Raw genomic sequence first — 25,336 nt, 5'->3', positions numbered from 1 at the left:
AGAAGAACAATTGTAACTCATCAAATTCAATTAATTTAAAGTAGGAGAGTGCAAGGTTTAGAATAGTAAAAATGGTTTAAGTGAAAGGGTTTAGATCTGAAGTATCAACAAGCCATATCCAGCCTCTATTTCAACTGTAAAACAACTTTAGTTCAAAATTAAATGCAAAAGAAAAGAGAAACAGTTTTACATTTCTTTTAAAGGAAAGTTTTGGGCTGTAATTAAGGGTCACAAAATGATTAAAAGAAAATAGTTAACCACCCATATTATCCACTAAAAATGGGTTGGATAATGAACTATTTAAAAACGGATCAAATATGAATAAGAATCATATTATCCATTTAAAAAATGGATAACCAATGGATACCTAATTGGTTTAACTTTTACATTTGTAAAACCTCAAATTGGAGGTTCCTCAAGTTTGGAAGACTAGGAATTCTTCCAAAAGTGATCATATTCATGAAGTCGTGGATAATATGGTTACTCATATTATCCGCCGGTTAACCCGTTTTTTATCCGTATCAAATATGGGTCGGGTCGTATAATTTATTTATTTTTTCATTACCAGTTTTTGACCCATCCGACCCGACCCGACCCGACACACCTAGCTGTAATATATTGATTGGTAGCCCAAATCTTGGTGGGCCAACAATTGAATTATATACATTGAATCCCATTGTCCTGTTAGCAAAACACAGGAGCTGCTATTGATTGAAGTAGGAAGAAGATAATATCGAAATGACCTTACTAGGCTGAAACAACACAAAGATAACATGTCCAAAAGTAAATCAACCCCATGCATGGACTGCTACCAAAAACACCATCAGATTTGTATTTTTCCAGTTTTATGTAATCCTCTTTCATCAACCTGTGTTGGAGAACACAAAACTAATAGAAAATGCAAGAACACATAACAAAGCAATTAACTCTCATGTTTTCCACCTCATAAACACTTCACACAGAATGATGCAGTTAATTTAGAACAATCAGATGGTGAGGAAATAACGTAGAAGAATCATATTGATTCATCAATAATTTGATAAATACAAGATGTACCTATTTTTTAGATACCAACCAATATACATATGGTATTTGTCCAACGTTAACACTATCATATTAAGAACTTAACAGTTCTAACATTCTAACACCACCACTTAACATTCTAATAATAGGATTCTATTCTAACCCTCTAACATCAATGTGTTATGTTCTAACACAAATAATCTTTCCATCCAGTACCCTAGAGATGTTCCTACCAATCATCCAGTCTCCTCAAGTTCTTCTTCCATTTCATCAAGTTCTTCGGACTCCAAGAGTCTTTCAATAACAGATTCAGCCTTTTCCAAATAACCCTTTTTGCAGTAAATGCATATGAGAAAATTTGGAATTCTAATGTCAAAATATACTTTATCCGCTTCCCACTCAGCAAATATCTTCTTTCCCTTACTAGCATAGAGGGTAAGCAGCGTCTCATTAGCAACTTTTTCCCCTAAGGTACTCACATTTTTTCAATACCTTTGAAGCCTTTTCTACATCATCAGCTTTCATGTAGCCCTTGGCGGCGACTGCATAAGCAAGGGTGGAGCTAGCGTGACACGGGTTCGGCCGAACCTAGTAATTTTCGTCCAAACTATGTATTTGTCTTAAGAAATCCATTAAATATGAACAAATTATCAATTTGGAACCTAGTAACTCAAACAAACTAATATCCCGAATCCATAAACTTCAAATCCTAGCTCCGCCTCTGCGGCATAAGCATTCCATTTAATCAGCATATGATCTTCTTCCATCTTCATCTAAAGCTTTTCCATCCCTATTACATCAGGAACAAATGCATATGCATTTAAGCGGATATTATAGGAGCTACTATCACCTGCAATTCCTTTATATTCCATCTCTTGCACTAACAAGTGTAGTTTCTCAAGGTTTCCCATTTTAGCATAAAGGTTCATCATAATAGTATAAGTCACTAAATTAGCATCCTTCAAATCCCTCATCTTTTGCATTGTTCCTTCCCCTTTACTCCATGATTTTGCATCGGCATAGCAGTTTAAAAGAGCACCATACACACAAGAAGCTCTCAGAATATCTGGAGTGCTAGCGAAATACTTCTCTGCTGCTTTCAGACCGTGAGCTTTTGATATCAGATCCAGCCGAACTGCAACATCTCTAGGTGATAGATAAAGACGCTCAGAGTTGTTAATCCATTCATAAATCTGAAACAAAAATAAGAAGCAGGAAACTGAATCTGACACAGCACAGTAAAAAGGGGGGAAACGAGAAGAAAAAAATTGCTGGAACCTAGACCAATTTGCACTTATTATTAAGTGAGTGCAGCATGGTTGAGTCAACTCTAATCGTTCACTCCTGAATTGCAACTTGAATTTAGTTTTCCTTTTTAACATATTATTTTATGTTACTGATATCATTGCTTCAGATTATTAAGAATGTCTATGCAATAGTGTCATAGAACAAATTTCAAACCTTAAAACTTTTATTTCCAAGGCACCATTGCCATTACCATGTTATGTGGCATGCAGTTTAATGTTTTTGTACACAGTTCATTCTTTCATATATTCTTTCCAAAATAAGAAAAGAAAAGGAGAAGAAAAAGAAAAAGATAACTTTGGGTTGCATTTGCTCCCAATTTAACTTTAAAATATATACATATCTAGGTAAAGTAACCCATTGTGATTATTGACCATATATGGAACTTAGTATACATATCTAGGTACTCAGTACTCTTACGCTCTTCATGTTGTTTGTGTTTTGTTGAAGATTTAATATGTTGAGTCACATTTAAAGATGGTATCCGTAGTAAGACTAGTTGCATTGTTGCTTCATCCCCAAAAGCAAAACAAGGGGTTTGGTTCACTACTAGAAATCCGCTAAAAACCGACCAAATATTTCCTACCAACGTTGGTCGGTCAAAAAAAGCGACCAAAAACCGTCCAGCTTGGACGGAAACTGGAATTTTTATTTTTTTTTACATTTTTTTAAAACTAAATACCAACCAACGTTGGTCGGTAAATTGGTCAACGAATTGACCCAGCTGGTCAGACAAGAAAATTTTGGATTACCGACCAACGTTGGTCGGTAATCTGGACCCAATTTTTTAAATTTTAATAATTATTTTATTATTTAAAATATTTTATAATATTTAAGAATTTATATGTAAAATTACCGATCAACGTTGGTCGGTTAATGCAGGGGAAGCATTTACCGACCAACTTTGGTCGGTAATTGTTATTTTCTGCAAAATAACCGACGAAAGTTGGTCGGTTATTACGTCAACATTGGTCAAACTTTTGAATTACTTTTATATTTACTATCTAAATAATATAAATATAATCCGTTAACACTTTTGTAATACAAATAATGAATACACTAACATATACTATATATAACATGCTATATATGCAGTTAAAGTAGTACAACGAAGCGTGTTATATATATATATATATATATATATACACACACACACACACACACACACAAACATATACTATAACAAGCTATATATATAGTTAAAGTATTACAATGAAGTGTGTGTGTGTGTGTGTGTATATATATAGAGAGAGAGGTATACCCGTATATATATAAGAACACAAAGCGCTAGGACCACAGGGTCGAGTTATTTTAGGGATAGACTTATGAAGATCCTAATTAGTATATATAATTTATCATCAAATATATCTATTTGTAAATTGATTCATCGACTTATAACTTACTTAGATGCATCGATGAATATTAATCGATGATTCATCAAAACGTCTCGACCTATATATCGATTAATCTATGTCATGCATTATTAGTGATGAACGAATGAAAAAAGAAGTTATTAGCATCAATTACAATATAGTGTATGTGTGTGTGAGAGAGAAATTACTCACATACTTAATTATAACATAGAAAATTTACTTAGATAGATATTATTATAATTTATTAAAAGTAAATAGTTAATATAATTATTTATAAAGATTATGCTTATAGTTTATAATTATTTATAATCATTGTATAGTTAAATAAAATAAATGCTTATAGTTTATAAATTTATTTTTAATAGTTTATAATATTTTAAGAAAAAAAACACAAAAAAAGAATTTAATTTTTTGTAAAAAAAACCGACCAAAGTTGGTCGGTTTTTGGTCAAACGGTCAACACTTAATGTACCGACCAACTTTGGTCGGTAATTCTGAAATCAGAATTGAAATAACGGGGGAACCCCCATTTCTCTCTTACCTTCCCCTCTCCTTTTCCCTCACTCAATACCTTCCCCTCTCCTTCTCTATTTCTCTCACATAAATCCCATTCCCCACCCCGCGTCGCCACTGCCCAGCCCCCGCCGTTGACGTCGCCGTCGCCGTCGCCGCTGCCACTGCCACTGCCACTGCCACTGCCGCCCCTCTCCTTCTCCACCTCCTAAAAATTCTAGGTTTGAATTACAACTTATTTATTTATTATTTCTAGGTTTTGTTAATTAGTTATGAATTAGTTTCAATTGATTAGTGTTTCAATTATTTAAATATTGTATTTTATTGAGGATTAGGGTTTAGGTCTTGTTTTAATTAGTTTTATTAACTAATTAGTTTTGTTAATTAGTCAATTAGTTATGCATTAGTTTTAATTGATGAGTGTTTCAATTTTGAGTTTGTATTGTCTTGAATAGTTTAGTTAGAATTGAATTATTAACTTTGTATTGTCTTAAATAGTTTAGTTAGAATCTAGGGTTTAGGATTTGTTCTTGTGAATCGAACTTTTAAGGTATGGGTTGAATTTCTTTAGTTTAGTTAGTTTATGTTTAAACTCGTAGGATATGAATTGAAATTTTAGTTTTTAGGATTTGTTCTGGTGAATTGAACTTTTAGGATATGAATTAAAATTTTAAGTTGTGAATTGGACCTTTTGGATATGAATTGAACTTTTAGGATATAAATTGGTGTAATTAGGAAAAAATAATTATCTTGAATTAACTAAAAAGATATAATTAATTTATCATTGCAGAATAAATTAATTTGTTCTTGTGAATCGAACTTTTAAGGTATGGGTTGAATTTCTTTAGTTTAGTTAGTTTATGTTTAAACTCGTAGGATATGAATTAAAATTTTAGTGTTTAGGATTTGTTCTTGTGAATTGAACTTTTAGGATATGAATTGGATCTTTTGGATATGAATTAAACTTCTAGGATATAAATTGGTGTAATTAGGAAAAAATAATTATCTTGAATTAACTAAAAAGATATAATTAATTTATAATTATAGAATAAATTAATTTGTTCTTGTGAATAAAACTTTTAGGGTATGGGTTGAATTTCTTTAGTTTAGTTAGTTTATGTTTAAACTCGTAGGATATGAATTGAAATTTTAGTGTTTAGGATTTGTTCGTGTGAATTGAACTTTTAGGATATTAATTGGACCTTTTGGATATGAATTGAACTTTTAGGATATAAATTGGTGTAATAAGGAAAAAATAATTATCTTGAATTAACTAAAAAAGATATAATTAATTTATAATTGTAGAATAAATTAATTTGTTCTTGTGAATCGAACTTTTAGGGTATGTGTTGAATTTCTTTAGTTTAGTTAGTTTATGTTTAAACTCATAGGATATGAATTGAATTTTAGTTTTTAGGATTTGTTCTTGTGAATTGAACTTTTAGGATATGAATTGGAACTTTTAGGATATGAATTGAATTTTTAGGATATAAATTGGTGTAATTAGGAAAAAATAACTATCTTGAATTAACTAAAAAAAGATATAATTAATTTATAATTATGGAATAAATTAATTTGTTGTTTTATTGTATAGATGGAACATCGTACTTGGATGTACAATAGGAATTATCCTAATCGGCGGGGATTGCGGGAGGATTTTGTAGAAGGGGTTGATGACTTTATTAGACATGCAATGTCACTTCCACCATACCAAAGTGAAGGAGTAATTAGGTGCCCTTGTGTCAGGTGCGATTGTATGAAGTTTAAAAAATCGGAGGAAGTTAAGCTTCATCTTTATAGGAAGGGGTTTATAGAGAATTACTTTGTGTGGACTAATCATGGAGAGATCGATGGTAGCCGTGGGATATTTCATAACATGGTTGTTGGTGAAAGTAGTAGGTCGGTGGAGAATACAAATCTTGATTCTAGAATTCAGGATATGGTTGCGGATGCTTTTGGGATGCACTTCGGGGGTGAGCCCAATGAAAATGTTGAACAAACTCCTAATGATGACGCAAAACGTTTTTATGAACAGTTAGAGGAAGCTAGTCGTCCACTACGTGAAGGAAGTCCGCACTTTGAGCTGTCTGTTGCAGTTAGATTACTAAGTATCAAATCTAATTGGAATATTTCTCGAGCAGCCATGGACTCTTTCATTGACCTTATGAGTGAACTAGTTAACCCTAATATCAACTTACCTGGTGATTTCTATAAAGCAAAGAGATTGGTTTCTAAGTTAGGACTTTCGTCAATGAGAATTGATTGTTGTGAAGATGGTTGCATGTTATATTATAAAGATGATGCAACTTTAGACAGTTGTAAATTTTGCAAAAAGCCTCATTTCAAAAGGCTTTCCAGCGGGAATATGGTCGTTGTCAAGGCGATGCATTATTTACCTATTATACCTAGGCTAAAGAGGTTATATGCGTCGATGAGTTCTGCTCCTCATATGAGATGACACTTTGAAAATAGAAGACCACCTGGTGTTATGTGTCATCCTTCAGATGGAGAAGCTTGGAGGCACTTTGATAGGACATATCCAGATTTTGCTAGTGAACCAAGGAACATTCGGTTAGGTCTGTGTGCGGATGGCTTCACGCCTTTTTCTATATCTGCGACACCATATTCATGTTGGCCTGTCTTTCTTACACCTTATAATCTACCACCTGAGTTGTGTATGACTAGTCCATATATATTCTTAAATTGTATTATCCCCGGTCCACGTAATCCAAAAAGTTTGATTGATGTATATTTGCAACCTTTGATTGATGAGATAAAACAATTGTGGTATGATGGTGTTGAAACATATGACATATCAACCAAGAAGAATTTCAATTTGCGTGCTAATTTAATGTGGACTATTAATGATTTTCCTGCGTATGGAATGTTGTCTGGGTGGATGACTGTTTGCAATCTAGCTTGTCCTTACTGCATGGAAAATAGTAAAGCGTTCACTTTGAAACATGGCCGAAAGAAATCATGGTTTGATTGTCACCGTCAATTCTTGCCTGATGATCATGAGTTTAGAAGGATGAAAAATGCATTCAAAAATAATAAAGTGAAATATGATTCTCCGCCTCCGATACTTTCAGGTGAGGAAATTTGGGAGAGAGTCCAGAACTTCAGTAAAGTTACTGAGGCTCCACCTTATAGATTCCCCGGATATGGTGTTAATCACAATTGGACGAAACAGAGTGTATTTTGGGAGTTGCCTTATTAGAAGGATAATCTTTTCTGACACAACCTTGATGTCTTGCATATTGAGAAGAATTATTTTGATAATTTGTTCAACACAGTGATGGATGTTAAAGGTAAGACAAAAGATAACCCGAAGGCTAGAATGGACTTAAAAGAATATTGCAGGCGGCCTGAATTATACTTGCAGACAACAAACAATGGTAAGGTGTTCAAGCCCAAAGCAAGTTACACATTCACTTTGGAGGAAAGACGACAAATTTGTGATTGGGTTACGAAATTGAAGATGCATGAGAGTTATGTATCGAATGTTGGAAAAAAATAGATATAGAGGTAGGGAAGTTGAGCCATTTGAAAAGTCATGATTACAATGTTTTCATGGAGACCTTAGTGCCTATTGCATTTTGTGGTTTGCTTAAAAGAATCTAGAAACCCATCACAGAGATTAGTTTGTTTTTCAAAGACTTGTGTTCTACCACATTAAGGGAAGAAAACCTACTTCGGATGGATCAGAACATTCGTGTAATTTCTAGTAAGATGGAAAAAATACTTCCATGTGGTTTCTTTGATGTGATGGAATACCTTCCAATACACCTTATATACGAGGCACGACCGCACGACTTGGAGGGCCTGTTCAATGCAGATGGATGTATCCCTTTGAGAGATAATATTATAAGTTTGATGTAATATTCTATTTTATTTGAATGTTCTTGGCTAACATGACATTATGTAGGTCAATTGGCAAATGCAAACAATTTGTTAAGTGGAGGAATAGGATTGAAGGATCATATGCGAAGCCTATCTTGCAAAGAAAACTGCACATTTTTGTTCTTATTATTTTGAGAGTAACGTGACATGTTCTAGGAATAGGCCCAATAGGCACACGGTCGAATATGTGAATGATCCATTATATCCACCAATGTCCATATTCAATCAACTAGGCCGATGTTCTAAGGATGTTATAAAGAGAAGTTTGAGTGATATGGAGTACAAGTCAGCTACACTTCATGTGTTGCTAAATTGTCCCGAAGTTGTACCATTTTCAAGTAAGTATTGATTTATTAGTTATCAAAATGTAAAATTTACTGTGACTACTTATTGATGCAACTACTAAAAATATTTGATGTGTCACAGTCATTTCGTGGGTCAATTTGGCCATGATGCTGTATATACGAGATTTGATACGTGGTTCAAACAGTTTGTAAGTATATATATATATATATAAACGTAGTGAATGTATAAAAATTAATTCACAAGTTGTGCTAACTTATGAATTTTTTTTAACACTATGTAGGTAAATAATCCAAATAATGGTGTAAATCAATTTTTGAAAGATATATCTCGGGGACCTGGGCTTTAAGTCACAACAATGTCTAAGTACGTAGTGAATGGTTATAGGTTTCATACAGAGGATTGCTCTAAAAATAAAAATAGCAACAACAGCGGGGTGTGGGTTCAAGGTGGTGATGACAACCAAGTTGGAGATATTGATTATTATGGTGTGGTCAAAGAAATATTACAACTAGAATATACAGATTGGCCATATAAGAAATTGATACTCTTTAGATGCAAGTGGTTTGACCCAAATCCAACAAGAGGTACAAGAGTACACCACCAATACAACATAATTGAGGTTAATCATACGAGGGAGTATGATCGCTATGATCCTTTCATAATTGCACATAACGTTAGGCAAGTGTATTATGCTCCTTATCCATTGCGACAAAATAAGTTCGATTGGTGGGTTGTAATAAAAACTAATCTTATAGGTAGGGTGGAAGTCGAGAATGTGTTAGATGTTGCATATCAAAATGATATCTCTAGTGTTCACCAAATAGTGGATGATCAATTAGAAAATAATTTGGAACATCCTGAACGCATATTGGAAGAAGTTGACATAAATGAAGTAACAATTATAAAAAATGAGGACGAAGAATCAACTGATGAAGCTCAAACAAGTGAGGACGAAGAATTCTCGGACGAGGAACAATACGTAGATGAGGATTAAAAGGTTAGTTTTTAAAGCACTCTCGTTTTATAGCTAGTTTCTTATATGTTTCAATCTAAATGTGTATTATATTATGCAGATGGCAAGCAAGGGCCAAGGTAACAATGACCCTACTAGTTCTCGGGGTCGAGAAAAGGGTAGGAAGTGAAAGGGGAGGGTAGAAAATAATAGTCCCTTTTGTCCACTCTTTTCATAGATGCCTATGTCTTATCCTACACCACACGGCTATACTGATCTGCCACAGCATCACGAGCCGTACACCTTTATTCAAACACCAGGTCTTCCATCACATGACCATAGGACTATACGTCCGACATACAGTCCAGCTGCCTCACAACCATCTACATGGATCACATCCCTACATATCACAGCCACATGGATCGCATCCATCCATGTCACAGCCACTCGGGTCACAACCATCAGTATCACATCCACTTGGGTCGCATCCAGCTATGTCGCAGTCACAGGGATCACAACCATCTTCATCATCGACTCCATCTATTGCACGCCTTCGCTTGCGAGGCAGTAGCTCTGACCCGCCTACATCGTCTTCACATGCCTATGATACACATGCTTCAGATGGTGATGACGAGGTAGTGCATTATGATCGATATGGCAGGATCATCATAGTCCCTGAGGGTGATGGGTAAGTGTTATTCATTATTTTTGCGTCTATTGATTTGTAACATTTTTACTACAATATTAATGTGTTTTTATTGTTAAATTGCAGGTTCAGGCCGGGTAATAAGACTACGAAGATAATCACCAATGCCATCAGAAAACTTTATGATGGCCCTTATGCGACTTGGACTGATTTCCCATTCTCGCTGAACTAGCAAATTTTTAATCAATTTAAGGTATAAATGTTCTTTTAAACAGTTTAATAATTTATATTTATGATGTTTCCATCTAATATTTAACTTTTGAAATACAGAGTAAGTGTTTATGGGAAGACCGCTATAGCGCGAAAGTGGCTGCAAATTTTCATCATAAAGCTCGCAAGAGATTGGCGGATGCTTTCTCGGATGCTAGAAAGAAGAAAAAGAGGCATGGCTGGTTACTTGAGAATTTGTGGAATGATTTGCAAAGGCAATGGCTTACCGCGAAGTTTTTAGAGAGGAGCGAAAAAGGAAAGAAAGCTCGCGCATCCGAGAAGGGAAGCTCCTTGCACACTGGAGGTGCGATCAGCCTAGGGACAATAAAAAGAAGATTGGTACGTAATTACTTAAATTATTTTCCTTTTCTAAGTATATCTATTCTGTTTATTAACTAAATTAATTTATTTTCAGGAAAAGAAGTATGGGCGTCCAATGAGTCATGATGAGCTATTCAAGGAGACACATATTGTGAAGAATAAGAAAGAGGGGGACCAAGATAGGTGGGTCGAGGACCGGGCCTCGACTGCATATGTAAGCTTTCAATTTTCTTTAAGTATTATAATTTACTTTTATAAAAATTTTGAAATACTGATTTAATTTAAAATAATATAGGGTCGCTACCAAAGTAACGTAGAGGAATTCATCCGTAGTCATCCAGCTGGTGAATCGGGTGAGCCAACCCAACCTTCGGACGAGGATGCTGAAAGAATATGGTTGGAGTCTGTTGGCGGTCCAAAATGGGGGAAGGTATACGAGCTTCCTACTAAAAACTTCCATCGCTATAAGTGTGGAATACGAGGAATAGGGACTTCCTCGCAAGGCGAGCAACTTAATAGGGAGAGCCTCTCCGCTATGCGGGAGACAGTGAAAAAGCTCACATCCGAGCTAGAAGTGGCCAAAGAAATAGAAAGGCTTAGAGATGCTCAATTCCTTGGCATGCAAGCTCAGATCAGAACTCTCCTATGTAGTTGAGCTTTTCCGTTGCCCCGATCTCGTGAGTCATCTCCATAGGGTCAACCTCCACATGATCATTCCTCCCGTCCTGCTCGTGATCATTCCTCCCGTCCTCCCCGTGATCGTTCTTCCCGTCCTCCACAAGACCGTTCTCTATACCGTCTTGTAAATGAAAGTTCATCAGACAGTGATGATGATGTTGTAGAAAATACCCCTTGACTTTTATATACTTTGAACTAGACAAATAGAACCAGCTTTGAACTAGTTGTAATTAGTTTTAACTTGGTTTTGGATTTTTATGTTCAATTGAACTTTAATTTGTTAGTTTTAAAGTATTTATTGAATGCTTTGGTTGGTGTTGTGTTGTTGTTATTGTTGTTGTTGTTGTTGTTGTTGTAGTTGTTATTAGGTGTATTGGTATGCTGGCAAGTGGTGTAGCTGCCTAAACAGGCATTTTATGCCAAAAGAAAACCCAGAAAAACCGATCAAAGTTGGTCGGTTTTTAATAAAAAATAAAAAATTATTCCAAAATATCGACCAAAGTTGGTCGGTTAATGAACATTGAATTCCCAGAATTCAACATTACCGACAACCTTTGGTCGGTATTTTGCCTGCACTGTTGAGGTTACCGACCATAGTTGGTCGGTAATGTTTAATTTTAATTATTTTTAAAAAATATATATTTTCAATTAACGACCAAAGTTGGTTGTTTTTTTTAAATTTTAATAATTAATAAAAAAACATAATTTAGTTAAACCGACCAACTTTGGTCGGTAAAATTAAATTAATAAAATATGTTTCCGACCAAAGTTGGTCGGTAAGTACTTAAACTTGTCAGATGGTCGTTTTAAGCTACCGACCAACGTTGGTCAGTAATTTCTGACCAACTTTGGTCAGTAAGCCATTCTGACCATCAAAACATCGTCCACACCCTAATGGTCGCGTTTTGGTCGGTAATTGGCCATAACCGACCAATGTTGGTCGGTTGTTTTGGTCGGGTTTTAGTGAATTTCTAGTAATGGTTCTTGTCTATCAATTTCCTGAAGTTCAGTCCAAATATCAGGAAACATCCTGAAGTTTGAACTGTAAGTTCAGGATTTTTTCTTGAAGTTCCTATGGCAGTACAAACTTCAAGGAAAAAACATCAGAAAGGAAAAACCTGAAATAGTCAAGTTCAAACAAAGTGGCTATCTTTCAAACTCGTTGGCATTTTAAAATTGTGGCTATTATTCAAACACTTTATGAACGCTAGCTATATCTCAACGTGTGCCCTAAAAGTGGCTACATGGTATCATTTTTTACCATTGGCTTGGTCCAACCCGTTTAGCGAGGACCAGTCGTAGGATTTGCACCAGGTATCCGGTTTTACATGTGTTATTCAAAGCTTACCCAGTTTTTCCAAAGTATTTAAATTTTAGCCTGAAGAGGGCAACTTTAGACAATATACTGCTTGTTCTTCTTCTTTGAATTTGCAGGTGATCTCTATTGTACAGCTTCCACCACCAGCACACGAGATAAACGACTGGTGGATGACGATGGAGCAAAGTAATCTAAGGGCTCGAAGAGGAAACCAAAGAGAGAGATTGGAAGTTCAGTGATGAAAACACCCACTGAGGATGTGAAAAGGCAGTTGTTCCAAATATTTTGGAGAAAAATGACAAAATTGTTGTACTAAAGGGCATGATTGAATTACAGGTTGAAGAAACAATCTGACCCACATTTAGTTTTGAAGTTAGACTTGGTAGTCCCCCACTTCAGACCACAACTTTAGACCCATAGGTCTGAAGTTTGAAACTTCATACCTGGGAGTTTCAACTTCAGTCTCAGACCTGAAGTTGATCCTGAGAAAGAGGCTAGGGTTGCCTTCCTCCTTTTAAATTGTCTTTGGTAGAGATTGTCTTCCTCCTTTTAAATTGGAGCTGCTGAGGAAGAGGCTAGGGTTTCAGAATTTGTATCATACGACAGAAATCGGAGAACCATAAGAGAAGTTGGGCCTGACCATAATAATTTCAGACCAACAATACTCTGTTGGAGATTCTTCAAGAGTTGAGAAATTAGTGAACTCAGATGACTTAATGCCAATAAGTATTATTTTCAAAATTAATGTAAACTATTTATATTATATATCAGAAAAACATTTGAACAAGTTAAGGTAATCACACAATATCAAATACTTCAATACAAGGAGAATACTTTTTGGAATTTATCATCTCTTGGCTTGCGGGCATAAAGTAGATGGACCGACAGGACCGCATCCTATGAACTTACGTGCCGTTGACAAAGCTAATTAAATTAACATCCACTATGTTCCAACTTATGTGATTTAGTACCACAAAGAATAATACATTTCTATATTAAAAAATAATATAACTTCTTTTTTAATATTTTTTTGTGTAGACATGAGACAGAGAGAGTAAGTATATTATCTCATAAGTCTCTTACCCTCTCTTCCCAGATGAAGAGTAACAAAAACAAAAAGAAAAAAAAAATTATGAAAGCTTCCCGTTGACTGCTCTATTCAAGTCGACCCTATGTAAAAAATAAAAAGAACAAAAAAGCAATGTTGTATCAAAAAAGAGTGTTGGATAGTTGAATCTCTTTATTCCTAACAAAGATTTAAGTTGGAACTCTAAAAATAGAAATAGTACAATAGAGAGTATTATATACCTCCTTAATGGATTTATCCATCGCTAATCCAAATTATTGCCAGAAACAATTACTTTATTGGGTTTCAGATATCGGGTGCTTATAGAAAAAATAATTGCCTTTTGAATTTCAAAAATGGAGCTTTGCCTTGTGAATTTCAAAAATTGGAGCTTAAAGAAAAACAATTATATCAGTTAGATAAGATTAGGAAATTAATCAATTATCAGCAAAATCCCCAAAACTGTTACTGGTCTTCCTGTTTCAAACCTGAAGTATTTCCTGGGAGTTCAGGGCCATAATAGTTTGATTGGTAGCCCAAAGCTGATGGAGCTGCTTCAAGTGTACTTATTTAAGAGCACTTACATAAGTTTTAAGCTTCAATATGTATTCCTATGCTGCAAAAGAAACGGCGGAGGAAGAATTGGATCAGATATGTCCTGTTAGTAAAGCAGAGGAACTGCTATTAATTGAAGTATGAAGTAAATAATCTCTTGAGGACCTTACTAGGCTGAAAATAGAGCAAACCAAACATAACAATCCAAAAGTAAACCAACTCATTGGCATGCTACTAATTACAAAAAACACCATCAAATTTGTGTTTTCCCAGTTTATATCAACCTCGCTCCTCAATTTGTGTCAGAAAAGCTAATAGAAAAATGCAAGAACAGATAACAAAACAACTATATATCATATTTCTCAACTCTTAAACACTTCACATAGAATGATGTAGCTAAACAAAACCATCTAAAAGCAAGCAGTGTTTCCCAGAGACTATCTTAATTTAGAGAAGACGGATTGTGAGAAAATCACAGAGAACATTTATAATATTGCTTACTTGATAATTTGATAAATACAAGACAGCACCTATGCGTAGATATTTACCAATGTACATATGGTAGTTGTCCAAAGTGAACAAATAGCATATTTAAGAACTTAACAGTTCTGATATTCTAATCTAACATCCTCAAACAAGTAATCTTCCATCCAGTACCCTAGAGATGTTCCTACAACAGTGGTCATCCAGTCTCCTCAAGTTCTTCGGAACCACAATTTCCATTTCTAATGCAGTACTGGTCAAAAGTTCACAAGTTCACGACTAGCTCCTTTGAAGCTCATTTGTCTCGTTGACCGGGTTCAGGGACATCACTACCACATGACCGTCGACCCGTTTCAAAATTAAACTAAATAAACAAAGCAACTTAGAGGGAGAGAGAAATACTTGGAGAGCATGGTTGAAGCGCCTGATAGCTTTCTTGAGGTCTTCATACTCTACGGTCTTCCCTTCATTAAAAACCCATTGGTTAATTAACGGACACAGTAGAGATTGTCTTCCGAAGCTAGGGTTTGAGAATTGGTAGAAAATCTGAAAACCACAAGAGAAGTAGGGTTACATTTATACCATTATTTCAGACCAGCAACACCCTGCTGGAGAAGCTTCACCATATTTAGAGTGTAAATTTCTCACTAATCACAACTTTCCCGAGCGAGCCGAGCAAAACAAAGGAAATTGGAATTTTGCAGATTGTAAATTTTTAAAAGGTTTTTATATGTACTGTAGCCCCCTGAGGCGCGGGCCGCGGGCGTAAGCCCCATGACATTCAAATTTTAAAATTTTATAAATTAATAAGATCAATATATAATTAACAAAAACAATTACGAAATATATTACATAATTATAGAAAATTTTAGAGAATTATAAAATTATTAGAATATATATATATATATATATATATATATATATATGTATGTATAAACATGCTAAAATGTTCTTGAACACTGTAAAAGATTTTTTTTCCTACTTGAAAAAGTGAAAAACGCAAAGATGCATTACATCAATAACAAGATTATGATGGAACTTAATAAAGTTGTAAAAAATAATATTCTAGTTCCTAATAATTTAAAAAATAAAATAAAATAAAATTATTGTTTAAAAATCTAAACCGAGAAAACAAATCATAAATACTCTTGATAGCAATAATAAACAACAAAGAAAAAAGATTATGAAATTGGTAAACAATTAGAGAAGGCATTTGACTTTTGAGTTTTTTATTTTTTTTAAGTTTGAGAATTTTATTGAGTTAAATTTTAAGCATTTAGGTATAAGAAGGGATTTATTAAGAAATTTTGGCTCCAACTTGGAAAAGTTCTCTAAGCTTATCCCCAAATGAACGCCTAAAAGGTTAGGATTTACGCCTAATCGAACACCCTGAAGATCGCCTGCTAGTGCCCCCGAGGCTTGCCTAGAAACTCACTTTGAAAATACCTTTTAAACATTAGTTGTACATGTCGTATGTTGTTTATTTTAACGTTTTCATTCATTTGGAGATTGAAATTTTTTTCGGAGTTCTTTAGTGAGTAAAATTCCTTCATTTTGCAAAAAAAGTAGGGGCAACTTAGTGCAAAAAGTATTTTGTATTATTAGGGTCGGGGAGGGCCGTACCCCTAAGGATGTGATGTAGATATCATATACTAATGAAAGCATTCGAAGTTGTTTCTACAGTTCAAATCCATGATCTATAAGTCACACGAAGACAACTTTTTCTATTTTATATAGTAAATATGTTATCGTGTGAGACTACTTTATATACATATTTTGGTGTTTGATTAAGTATTTAAATTGTGGTTAAATTAAATTTAAGACCATTTCTTTAATGTTCTACTAGGGTATAAGTTTCAACAAAGATAAAATACATACGGTAATTTCTTTCAATCTGCTTAAGCATTGGGAGTAAAATCATGGGCATATCTAGGGGGAGGGGGTTCCATGAGGCACATGAACCCATGCTCCTCTTCCTAGATCATAAGTATATATTAGTGTTATATCTTTTGAAAAATACTTAAATATATGTGTGTGTATTCAAGTTGAATATTATATGATGCGATGCTTATTGGATGCACCTCTCTAAGTGAGATTGTGAGTTTAAATATTATGTTAATTTTATTATTTTTATCCTTTTTATTTGTAGAGCTAGGTGTCCACGGGAGATAGGCATGGTGTCACTTTTTGCGTATTAATTAAGTACTTTTTCTTTTTCTTTCTTTCTTTTGTTTATTCATGCAAAATTTTCACACATTAAAAATACTTTTCTTCTTTTTACTGTAAAATCTTATTTGATTAAATGAAATGAGTATATTAAAACTAACAGCAGTTGATGATGTAGCATATAGTCAATGGATTCAACTGATCCCAATATTTTGGATATGAAATATAGATATAGATGTAAAGAAAATTACTATTTAACAAAAATTAATTTTGAACTTATAATTTCAAAAGTGTAATGTGTCAATTGTAAGAACTATAGGTTGAACCCTGGATCCAGCTCTTCGTAATAGTGCACTCATCTTCCTAAAATACTAGATCCGCCTCTGGGCAGAATTACTTGATAATTGTATTGTTGTGAGATAGCAAATACTTGTTGAAATAGTCAAAGTATGCATAAGCTAATCTAGACATCGTCGATATATAAAACAAAAAAGTAGATGGTGAAAAAAGAGAGATTACTTATATACTAATACTAGTAGAAAGTTGAAAAGGAAATACTAATACCAGTTGAATATGAGATGGTTGGATACCAATTTTAAGTATTAGACGTTGAGAATAACGTTGGAAAAACATGTGAGCAAGTTAAGGGAATCACACAGCATAATATTTAATTTGAGGAGAACATTATTTGGAATTTATCATCCCCTTGCCAGCATAAAGTATATGGACTGCATATGAATTTGGGGTAACATAGCGGGTCTTTTGTCAAAGTTAATTAAATTAATAATTGTATTATCATCTCATTAGTCCCTTACCTTTTTGGTATATTCATCAGTCTCTTATCACTGTTATTATCTCTTCGCAAAATCTCATTCTAGAAAGAAAAGTAACGAAAACAAAAAGAAAGAAAAAAACATTTATGAAAGCACCACGTTGAATGCTCTATTCAAATTGACCCTGTATCGAAAAATAAAATAAAACGAACAAAAAAAGAGCCATGTTGTATCAGCACGTGTAATTCGAAAAAAAAGGTCCGCTATATTATTGGCTGTGCTTCTTCTTTCACAAAGTACTGGAAAAAATATCTTACACCTTTAACTAACAAGTTTAAGAAATAAAGTTAAAGCGACAAGCGTGCTGCTTCAGTATACTCTTCAATACTTGCTTTATAGCCTGAATAGATATGTGAACTTCAACTGTCAAACAACTTTACTTCAAAATTAAATGCAAATGAAAAGAGAAACAAGTTTACACATTTTTTTAAGGAAAATAGGCTTCTGTTTCTAACCTGATGTTTTGCCTGGAAATGTCCTGGGCCATGTGCTTAATAAAAAGCACCTACATAAGTCTTCAGCTTATCAATATGTATTTCTACGCTGCAAAAGACCCGGCGGACGAAGAATTGAATCAGATATGTCCTGTTAGTAAAACACAGGAGCTGCTATTGATTTAAGTATGAAGAAAATAATCTTGAGAAGACCTTACTATGCTGAAAATAGATCAAACCAAACATAAACCAACCCCTTGGATAGATACCGAAAACAACATCAGAAATGTATTTTCCCTGTTTTATATAATCCTCTTTCCTCAACCTGTGTTGGAGAACACGAAAATTATTAAAAGAAAAATGCAAGAACAAATAATAAAACGATTAACTATCATATTATCCACCTCATAAACACTTCACCCAGTGTTTTCCAGGGAACAAAATCTTAATTTAGAACAATCAGATTGAGGGAAATCATTTGTAAGATTTATATTGATTAAAAGGTAATTTTGATGAATACAAGATTTACTTGTTTATATATGTAGACAATAAATTTGCGTCAAGAAAATAAAATTAAAACCGAAAGATATTGCAACAATCGTAGTATTTGATTTCAAATATTTTGAGTGTTATAATCTCTATGGTTCCTCTTATTTTACTTTTTCAATATAAATTCAAGGGTATTTGAACTTGATCTTGAATTTGAATTTGATTTATCCATTGCGAACGCTTTGATGGTTGCCACGAATTCTATCACCAACAAGTAGCCTTGATCTTGAACGCCTTGTATTTAATTTGACTTCGTTCTTGATCTTGAATACTTGAAATTTGTGTTGAAGTGCTTGAATGCTTGAACACTTACAGTTTGCAAAAAATTGTGGCCTTTGATACATGAGCTCCCTTGAGTCTTCTTGTAATAGCTTCCGATGTGATCTTGATCTTGACGTATTTTTAATCCAAGGGCTTGCAGCTTGTTCTTGAATTTTCGTTTTGATCTTTTAATCCTTAGAACACTTGAATGCTTGTAGCTTTTAGAGAAATCTGCAGCGTTTATAGTTGTGGAAGGGAAGAGTTGTGATGAGAACACACTCTTTTCGACCAATAAGATTAAAGCGTGACAAGGCCCAATTTGATTGGCGAGAACATGTCACTTGCACACGTGCCATAGTTTCATTGGTCTTTTAATTTGACTGGGAATGTCTTATCATTTTGACATGTGGCATGTTCATATTGGCTATTCCGCTTGACTTGGCATGCCACATCATTTGACACGTGGCATCATATTGGGCCTCTAGGAAGATGACGACTTGGGCCTAATGAACTGATCTCATCATTTGTAACTCAATTAAATAGTCTAGCCTAATAAATTTAGACCTATTTATTTAACCCATATGTATTGGACTTATATAATTAATTCAATTATATTAGCTCATAATATTTATTTGGCATAATATATCTTGCATTTAAAATAAGGTACGTACAAGTTATTTTATTGGATTTAACTCCGATAAAATTTATATGCCTACAATATATATCCACCTATATACATATGGTTATTTATTCGAAAAATCAGATATAGTTGAATTTATAAGTAGTTCTAAGGATATGTGATATACCCTGACATAAATCGAACGTAGAAGTGAAAATATTTGGATTCTTGGCTATAGAAATGAGATATAAATTATTGAACTAGAAGAATGAGTATGTTGAGTAAAACAAGCTTAAAAGATTTATTCTTCAATAAATAGAAGTAGTCTTTTCTTACAATGTGTCCACCCCATTGTGCTTACAAGGATTCCCCATTTATAGTAGAGAGATCTTACTTTATTTATAATAAAAAATATATAGTAGAGAACCCATGGTGAATTATTTCTTCCTCGATTCCTGCCAAGATTCTCTCCCATAGTGCGGTTGCAACGACTCCTGTCTGCGAGCTCGATACTGGCTTGAGCTCGATATTGGATCGAGCCCTCGGCCTTGAGTTTGAGTTTGACATTCAGGGTGAGTGTCAATCGGTCTGTACATCTCTGACAACCTTCTCTTTTCCTTGCGGTTCGATTTGGTCATGGGCTTGATAATGATATCGAGCCGATTCCTCGATCGGTCTTGGAGCTCGAGGCTTGTATGTACTATTCTCGGAACTCGTCTCGAGCTCTCACTTCGATCGCTTACCATTCGAACTCGATCAAATGTACGAAGGCCGAAATCTATTTCGACCGTATACAGATAGTCCCCTCGTTTTTCAGGAAGAATGTGGTAAGAAGCGATATGATTTTCGACGGCTCGATCGGATTATAAGCTGATGTTTTCACTAGGCTCGATCGTCACATATATGATAGTTGTCCCGTCGATTTAGTCTTTCAAGGTATTTAATGCACGTCAGACGGTGGTTGGCCACCGCTGATACTGAACCGCCACGGTATAAGCCTATAAATAGCCCTTCCATTTATCATTTACCACTTTCACATCTTCAATCTCCCAAATTTTCTTACTCTTTCTGCCTCTATTTCGCCGCTTGTAGAGCCACCTTCATCATCGTTTGGAACCATCAACCTTTCATCTTCTTTCGCTTTTCTTTCTCTTACATCAATGGCAAAAACTTCAAAAACCATACCTCGGAAGGAGAAAGCTTCCTCTTCACGGCCGTCCGGCGACAAGGCATCGGTGGAGCCGCCTCCCCATGAGTATGTTCCTGGCCCGTGTACTCTGAAGATCGATTTTAAGGTTGAAAATCCTTCGTCTGTTTCGGGTCGATGTACATGTGCTCGATAACATAGGGCCATCTCGAGGCTGTGAGGAAAGACTGCAACTAGGGTTCCGAGATTGTGTTCCAAATTCCCTCTCCCGAAGAGAGTGTCATTACTCATGTGGAGGGTTTTTTAAGTGTTTATACTTACCCCTTCACATTGAGTCCCGCCGACCCAGTGATCATTGATTTTTGCAAAAGATATCAGGTCACCCTCGGTCAGATTCATCCTTCTCAATAGCGTAGAGTAACCTTACTTCGCTTCTTCTCCAACAAGGTCGGGGGACTGGATTTTACCCTAAATCACCTCATACAGTTGTATCGGCCTCAAATATTTCGAGGACTAATTAGGCGTCATCGTCGGGCATCGAAAGCTTTGATGTCGAGCATCGATGAAGACAAGGATCGGGGTTGGATGGGCTGTTATATTCGGGTGAGGACCCGTGACCTCATTCCGGAAGAGAAGATGTCATTCCCCGAGGAATGGAATTTCGACCGTAAGTGGTTTTCATAAGGCGTTGATTTTTGTATCTTTCTCCGATTCCATCTGATATCTTTCTCCGATATACAGCTGCCCCTTGGATGCCATAAGCGGTACCCGACCTCGAGGATTGGGTTCGAAAATTAACCTCGACTTCCTCTTATGCCGAACAAGCTTGGCGTGATTTGGCAAAAGGTAGATGAGAGGCCAAGAATCACAGTAAGGGTCACTTCTCGTGTTCTTCGAAATATTTTTTATGCTCTATTCATTATCGTTTTCCTTTCATTCAGGTGTAACCAAGGATGCCATTTTGAGGCCTTCGAGTGGTGAGGAAGGAACCAAGTCCCCGGTCCCGGAACCAGGGAAAGATAAGAAGCGAAAAGTTGTATCTCGGTCAGAGGACCTCAAGCCCAAAACTCGAAGGGTGAGGAGGAAGGCAATCGCTCTTTCGACGGACTCGGTTCAACGACTGAGAGAAGAAGAAAAAGAAGAAGATGATGATGATGATGCCTCGGCTTTGGTGATCCGATCTGCGAAAACTATCGAGGTTGCCAGACCTTCTGAGCCGATGACGGCTATACCGGTCGGGGTCGGTTCCGGTACCCCGAGTCTCGATCAAAGCTTCCTGAGTGATTCGCTTGGGACTATGACAGTGGGTCATTTGCCTTCTCTTCCCACTTTTTCTGAGGAGACATTAAAGGAAGATCGAGAATTGAAGACCCCCGATATGGGCGAAGGCTTTAGTGTAGGGGACCCTTTTCGGGATTGCTTTACTGGAGTCGATGATGCCTCCGGCATTAGTGATGCTTCTCCTCTCCTAGAAGAGGCCCAACGTTTCATTTCTCGGGTAATGATTTTACTGTGCTTGGTTTCTTAGTTCTTTTCTAAACTTGACTGTGTTTTTCCCCTACTGTGCAGGCCATTAGTAGGTTTTGAGTCGACCTCAGCCAGTGTGAGGTCGAGCTTCAGAAGGTCTTGGGGGAGAGAGATGCTCTGCGACTTCTTTGCAGCTAAAAGGACGAGGCTATAAAGGACCTCCAAGCAGATTTGGCTAAGGCTCGTGAAGAAGAGGCCGAACTGGATAAGCAGGTGAGCCTCGTTCTGTTAAAGTATGGGTTTGACCCAACTGTGGAACCTAACCCTTCGTTATCTCACCTGCAGCAAAAGGTTGAAAAGATCATGTTGCTTCAGGAAGAAGTCGATCAAATCAAGGCCGAATGTAACCGGTGGAAGGAGACTATCCCCGCCTGACTGCAGAAAAAGAAACCATCTTGGCCAAATTATTATTGGTCGATGTTCAGCTTCGAAGCGTCAAGAAAAAGGGTTCGGCTCAGGCCAAGAGGATCGAGGAGCTTGAAACACGGCTTGCTGAGGCCAAGGCGGAGGTTGAGTCATCGAAAGTCATGGCGGACAAGTCCATTGCCGTGTATCGGGCTGATGCCGAGGCTGCTCAAATAGAGGCAAGGGAGGCATTGAATACTGCTGACACTCGAGCACATTGGGTTGTCGAACTCTCTAAGTGTCTGTCTCAGAGGGAGACCCTCGAAGAGATACACGCTCGAGGTTTCGACATTGTTGAAGAGATAAAAAGGGCTAAAGAGCTCGAAGCTAAAGCTGAAGCCTTGGCGATGATGATGATGATGATGAAGGTAGCAAGAGCGGGTCAGAAGATGGTGGGAGCCCGGTGGAGAAGAGACTGCTCACGATGATAACCCAGAAGCTTAGCCCTTAGCTTCTTCTATGTTGCATTCATTTATGTAAAACACCCTTGTATATCTATACAAATATCTTTTTCTTTTACTGCCTTGCTTCGTGAAGATTTCATTCATGCCTTGCGGATGTTTTTATGAGGATTTAGGTGATTTCATCGAATTCGGCCTTTGTAGCCTTTATGGCTGAGTGAGTGTTCGCTTGAGCTTGAAATAAAAGTAGCCCATAGTTTTAGTAGTCGAGTGAACGTTTGAACTCAAAGCAAGATAGCCTTTAGGCTTTGATAATTGAGTGAGTGATTGTTTCGAACTCGAACTCAAAGTATATTAGCCTGTAGACTTTTACGATCGAGTGAGTGATTGCTCGGACTAGAAGTAAAAATAACCCTTAGGTTTTGATAATTGAGTGAGTGATTGCTCGAACTCGAAGTAAGATAACCCTAAGGTTTTAATAATTGAGTGAGTGATTGTTTCGAACTCGAGCTCAGAATATCTTAGCCCGTAGGCTTTTTATGACCGAGTGAGTGATTGTTTCGAACTCGAACTCAGAATATCCTAGCCCGTAGGCTTTTTATTACCGAGTGAGTGATTGTTTCGAGTTACAACTCAGAATATCTTAGCCCGTGGGCCTTTTATGACCGAGTGAGTGGATGTTTCGAACTCGAACTCAGAATATCTTAGCCCATAGGTTTTTTATGACCGAGTGAGTGATTGCTCGAACTCGAAGTAAGATAGCCCTTAGGCTTTTAATAATTGAGCGAGTGATTGTTTCGAACTCGAACTCAGAATATCTTAGCCCGTAGGCCTTTTATGATAGCTATCAAAAATCCCTTTGATGATGGCTGTCCTTTAAGCCTGTTTGAATCGTGAACCATGAAAATATTTTCAAAGTGTGAGATATCTGAAAAAGAAGTTCTCCTTTATAAGTCATTACACGTGTTTGTATCTTGTTCCAGAGTCCGAGCGAAACTACGCGGGCATGGTTCGTTTTGACTATTTGGCCCTTACACTTTTCTCTATCGAGACCCTGTTTGTCATGAATTTGATATAGAGCAACTTTCTTGTGCCGAACTTGATTTATTTGCTTGGTAGCCCCCCCAGTATTCGAGGTTGATTATGAAGGAGCCTCGGATACTATTGATTTGTCCCCGGGTAGCACATAATTGTTGTCTTGTTAAAAACCTTGTCGGAAAAACCCATTTGGGATAAAAGCCGAACTTGAGGGAAAAGAGTACAACGCGTGCGTTGAAACCAGAGGTCTTGATTTTTTTGTCGAATTCCTGCAATGAGTTAGCGTTGAATGTACGTATATAGATGATAGAGGAGAAAATCATACCTTAATAGTAATATCATTTGAGAAGCGATATGTTCTAATTGTTTGGTAAGGGTTTTCCATCCATTGCTCCAAGTTTATAAGACCCTTTTCCCGACTATATCGAGGACTTGATAGGGTCCTTCCCAATTTGGGCCGAGCTTCCCTTCATTAGGATCTTGAGTGTTAATGGTGACCCTCCTTAAGAACAAGTCCCCGACCTTGAAATGGCGGAGGTTGGTTCTTCTGTTGTAGTACCTTTCGATTCGTTGTTTTATTGCAGCCATTCGAACTAGTGTCGCCTCTCATTTTTCATCTAATAATTCGAGGCTAGTATTCATTACCTCGTACTTCGATTCTTCCGATGTATGTTGGAACCTTGCGCTTGGTTCCCCGACTTCGACCAGAATTAGAGCTTCGGATCCATACACTAGGGAAAATGGGGTTGCTCTTGTACTGGATTTAGATGTTGTCCGATATGCCCAAAGGACTTCGGGCAAAATTTCTCTCCACTTTCCTTTATCTTCGTTCAATCTTTTCTTTATGTTTTGCATGATAATCTTATTCGTTGATTCGACTTGTCCGTTCTCGCTAGGATGCTATGGTGTAGACAATATTCTTTTTATTTTATGGTCTTCGAGGAATTTTGTCACTCTACCGCCGATAAATTGTCTACCATTGTCGCATGCTATTTCTGCTGGTATCCCAAATCGACACACGATGTGGTCCCAGATGAAATCTATACCCCTTTTTTCTCTCACCTTTTCGAACGCCTGTGATTTAACCCATTTAGAGAAATAGTCAGTCATAAACAGAATGAATTTAGCTTTACCTGGGGCCGATGGTAGAGGGTCGACGATATCTATTCCCAATTTCATGAATGGCCATGGAGAAATCACCAAATGAAGCTGCTCTCCGGGTTGGTGGATCATCGATGCAAACC

General features: G+C 36.2%; 1 protein-coding gene across 2 annotated transcripts; it reads right to left on the bottom strand.

Annotated features, from left to right (window-relative positions):
- Positions 1-1,677: 1,677 nt before the first annotated feature.
- LOC104107658 (pentatricopeptide repeat-containing protein At2g20710, mitochondrial-like) lies at positions 1,678-15,392 on the bottom strand. Of its 2 annotated transcripts, none has more exons than XM_070177162.1 (4): positions 15,295-15,392; positions 15,115-15,176; positions 14,163-14,290; positions 1,678-2,216 (listed from the first exon to the last, which is right to left on the bottom strand). In XM_070177162.1, exons 3-4 carry the CDS (start codon positions 14,190-14,192, stop codon positions 1,797-1,799), a joined length of 450 nt encoding a protein of 149 aa, XP_070033263.1. In that variant the 5' UTR covers positions 14,193-14,290; positions 15,115-15,176; positions 15,295-15,392; the 3' UTR covers positions 1,678-1,796. The 2 variants fall into 2 exon arrangements, with proteins under 2 accessions (XP_070033263.1, XP_070033264.1); XM_070177163.1 differs by having other exon boundaries at positions 15,115-15,171.
- Positions 15,393-25,336: the final 9,944 nt, after the last annotated feature.

Source organism: Nicotiana tomentosiformis, chromosome 6 (assembly GCF_000390325.3).
Source record: "Nicotiana tomentosiformis chromosome 6, ASM39032v3, whole genome shotgun sequence".
Lineage (NCBI taxonomy): Eukaryota > Viridiplantae > Streptophyta > Magnoliopsida > Solanales > Solanaceae > Nicotiana > Nicotiana tomentosiformis.
The sequence above is the reverse complement of the archived record's forward strand: the minus strand, read 5'-3'. Positions and strand labels throughout refer to the sequence as shown.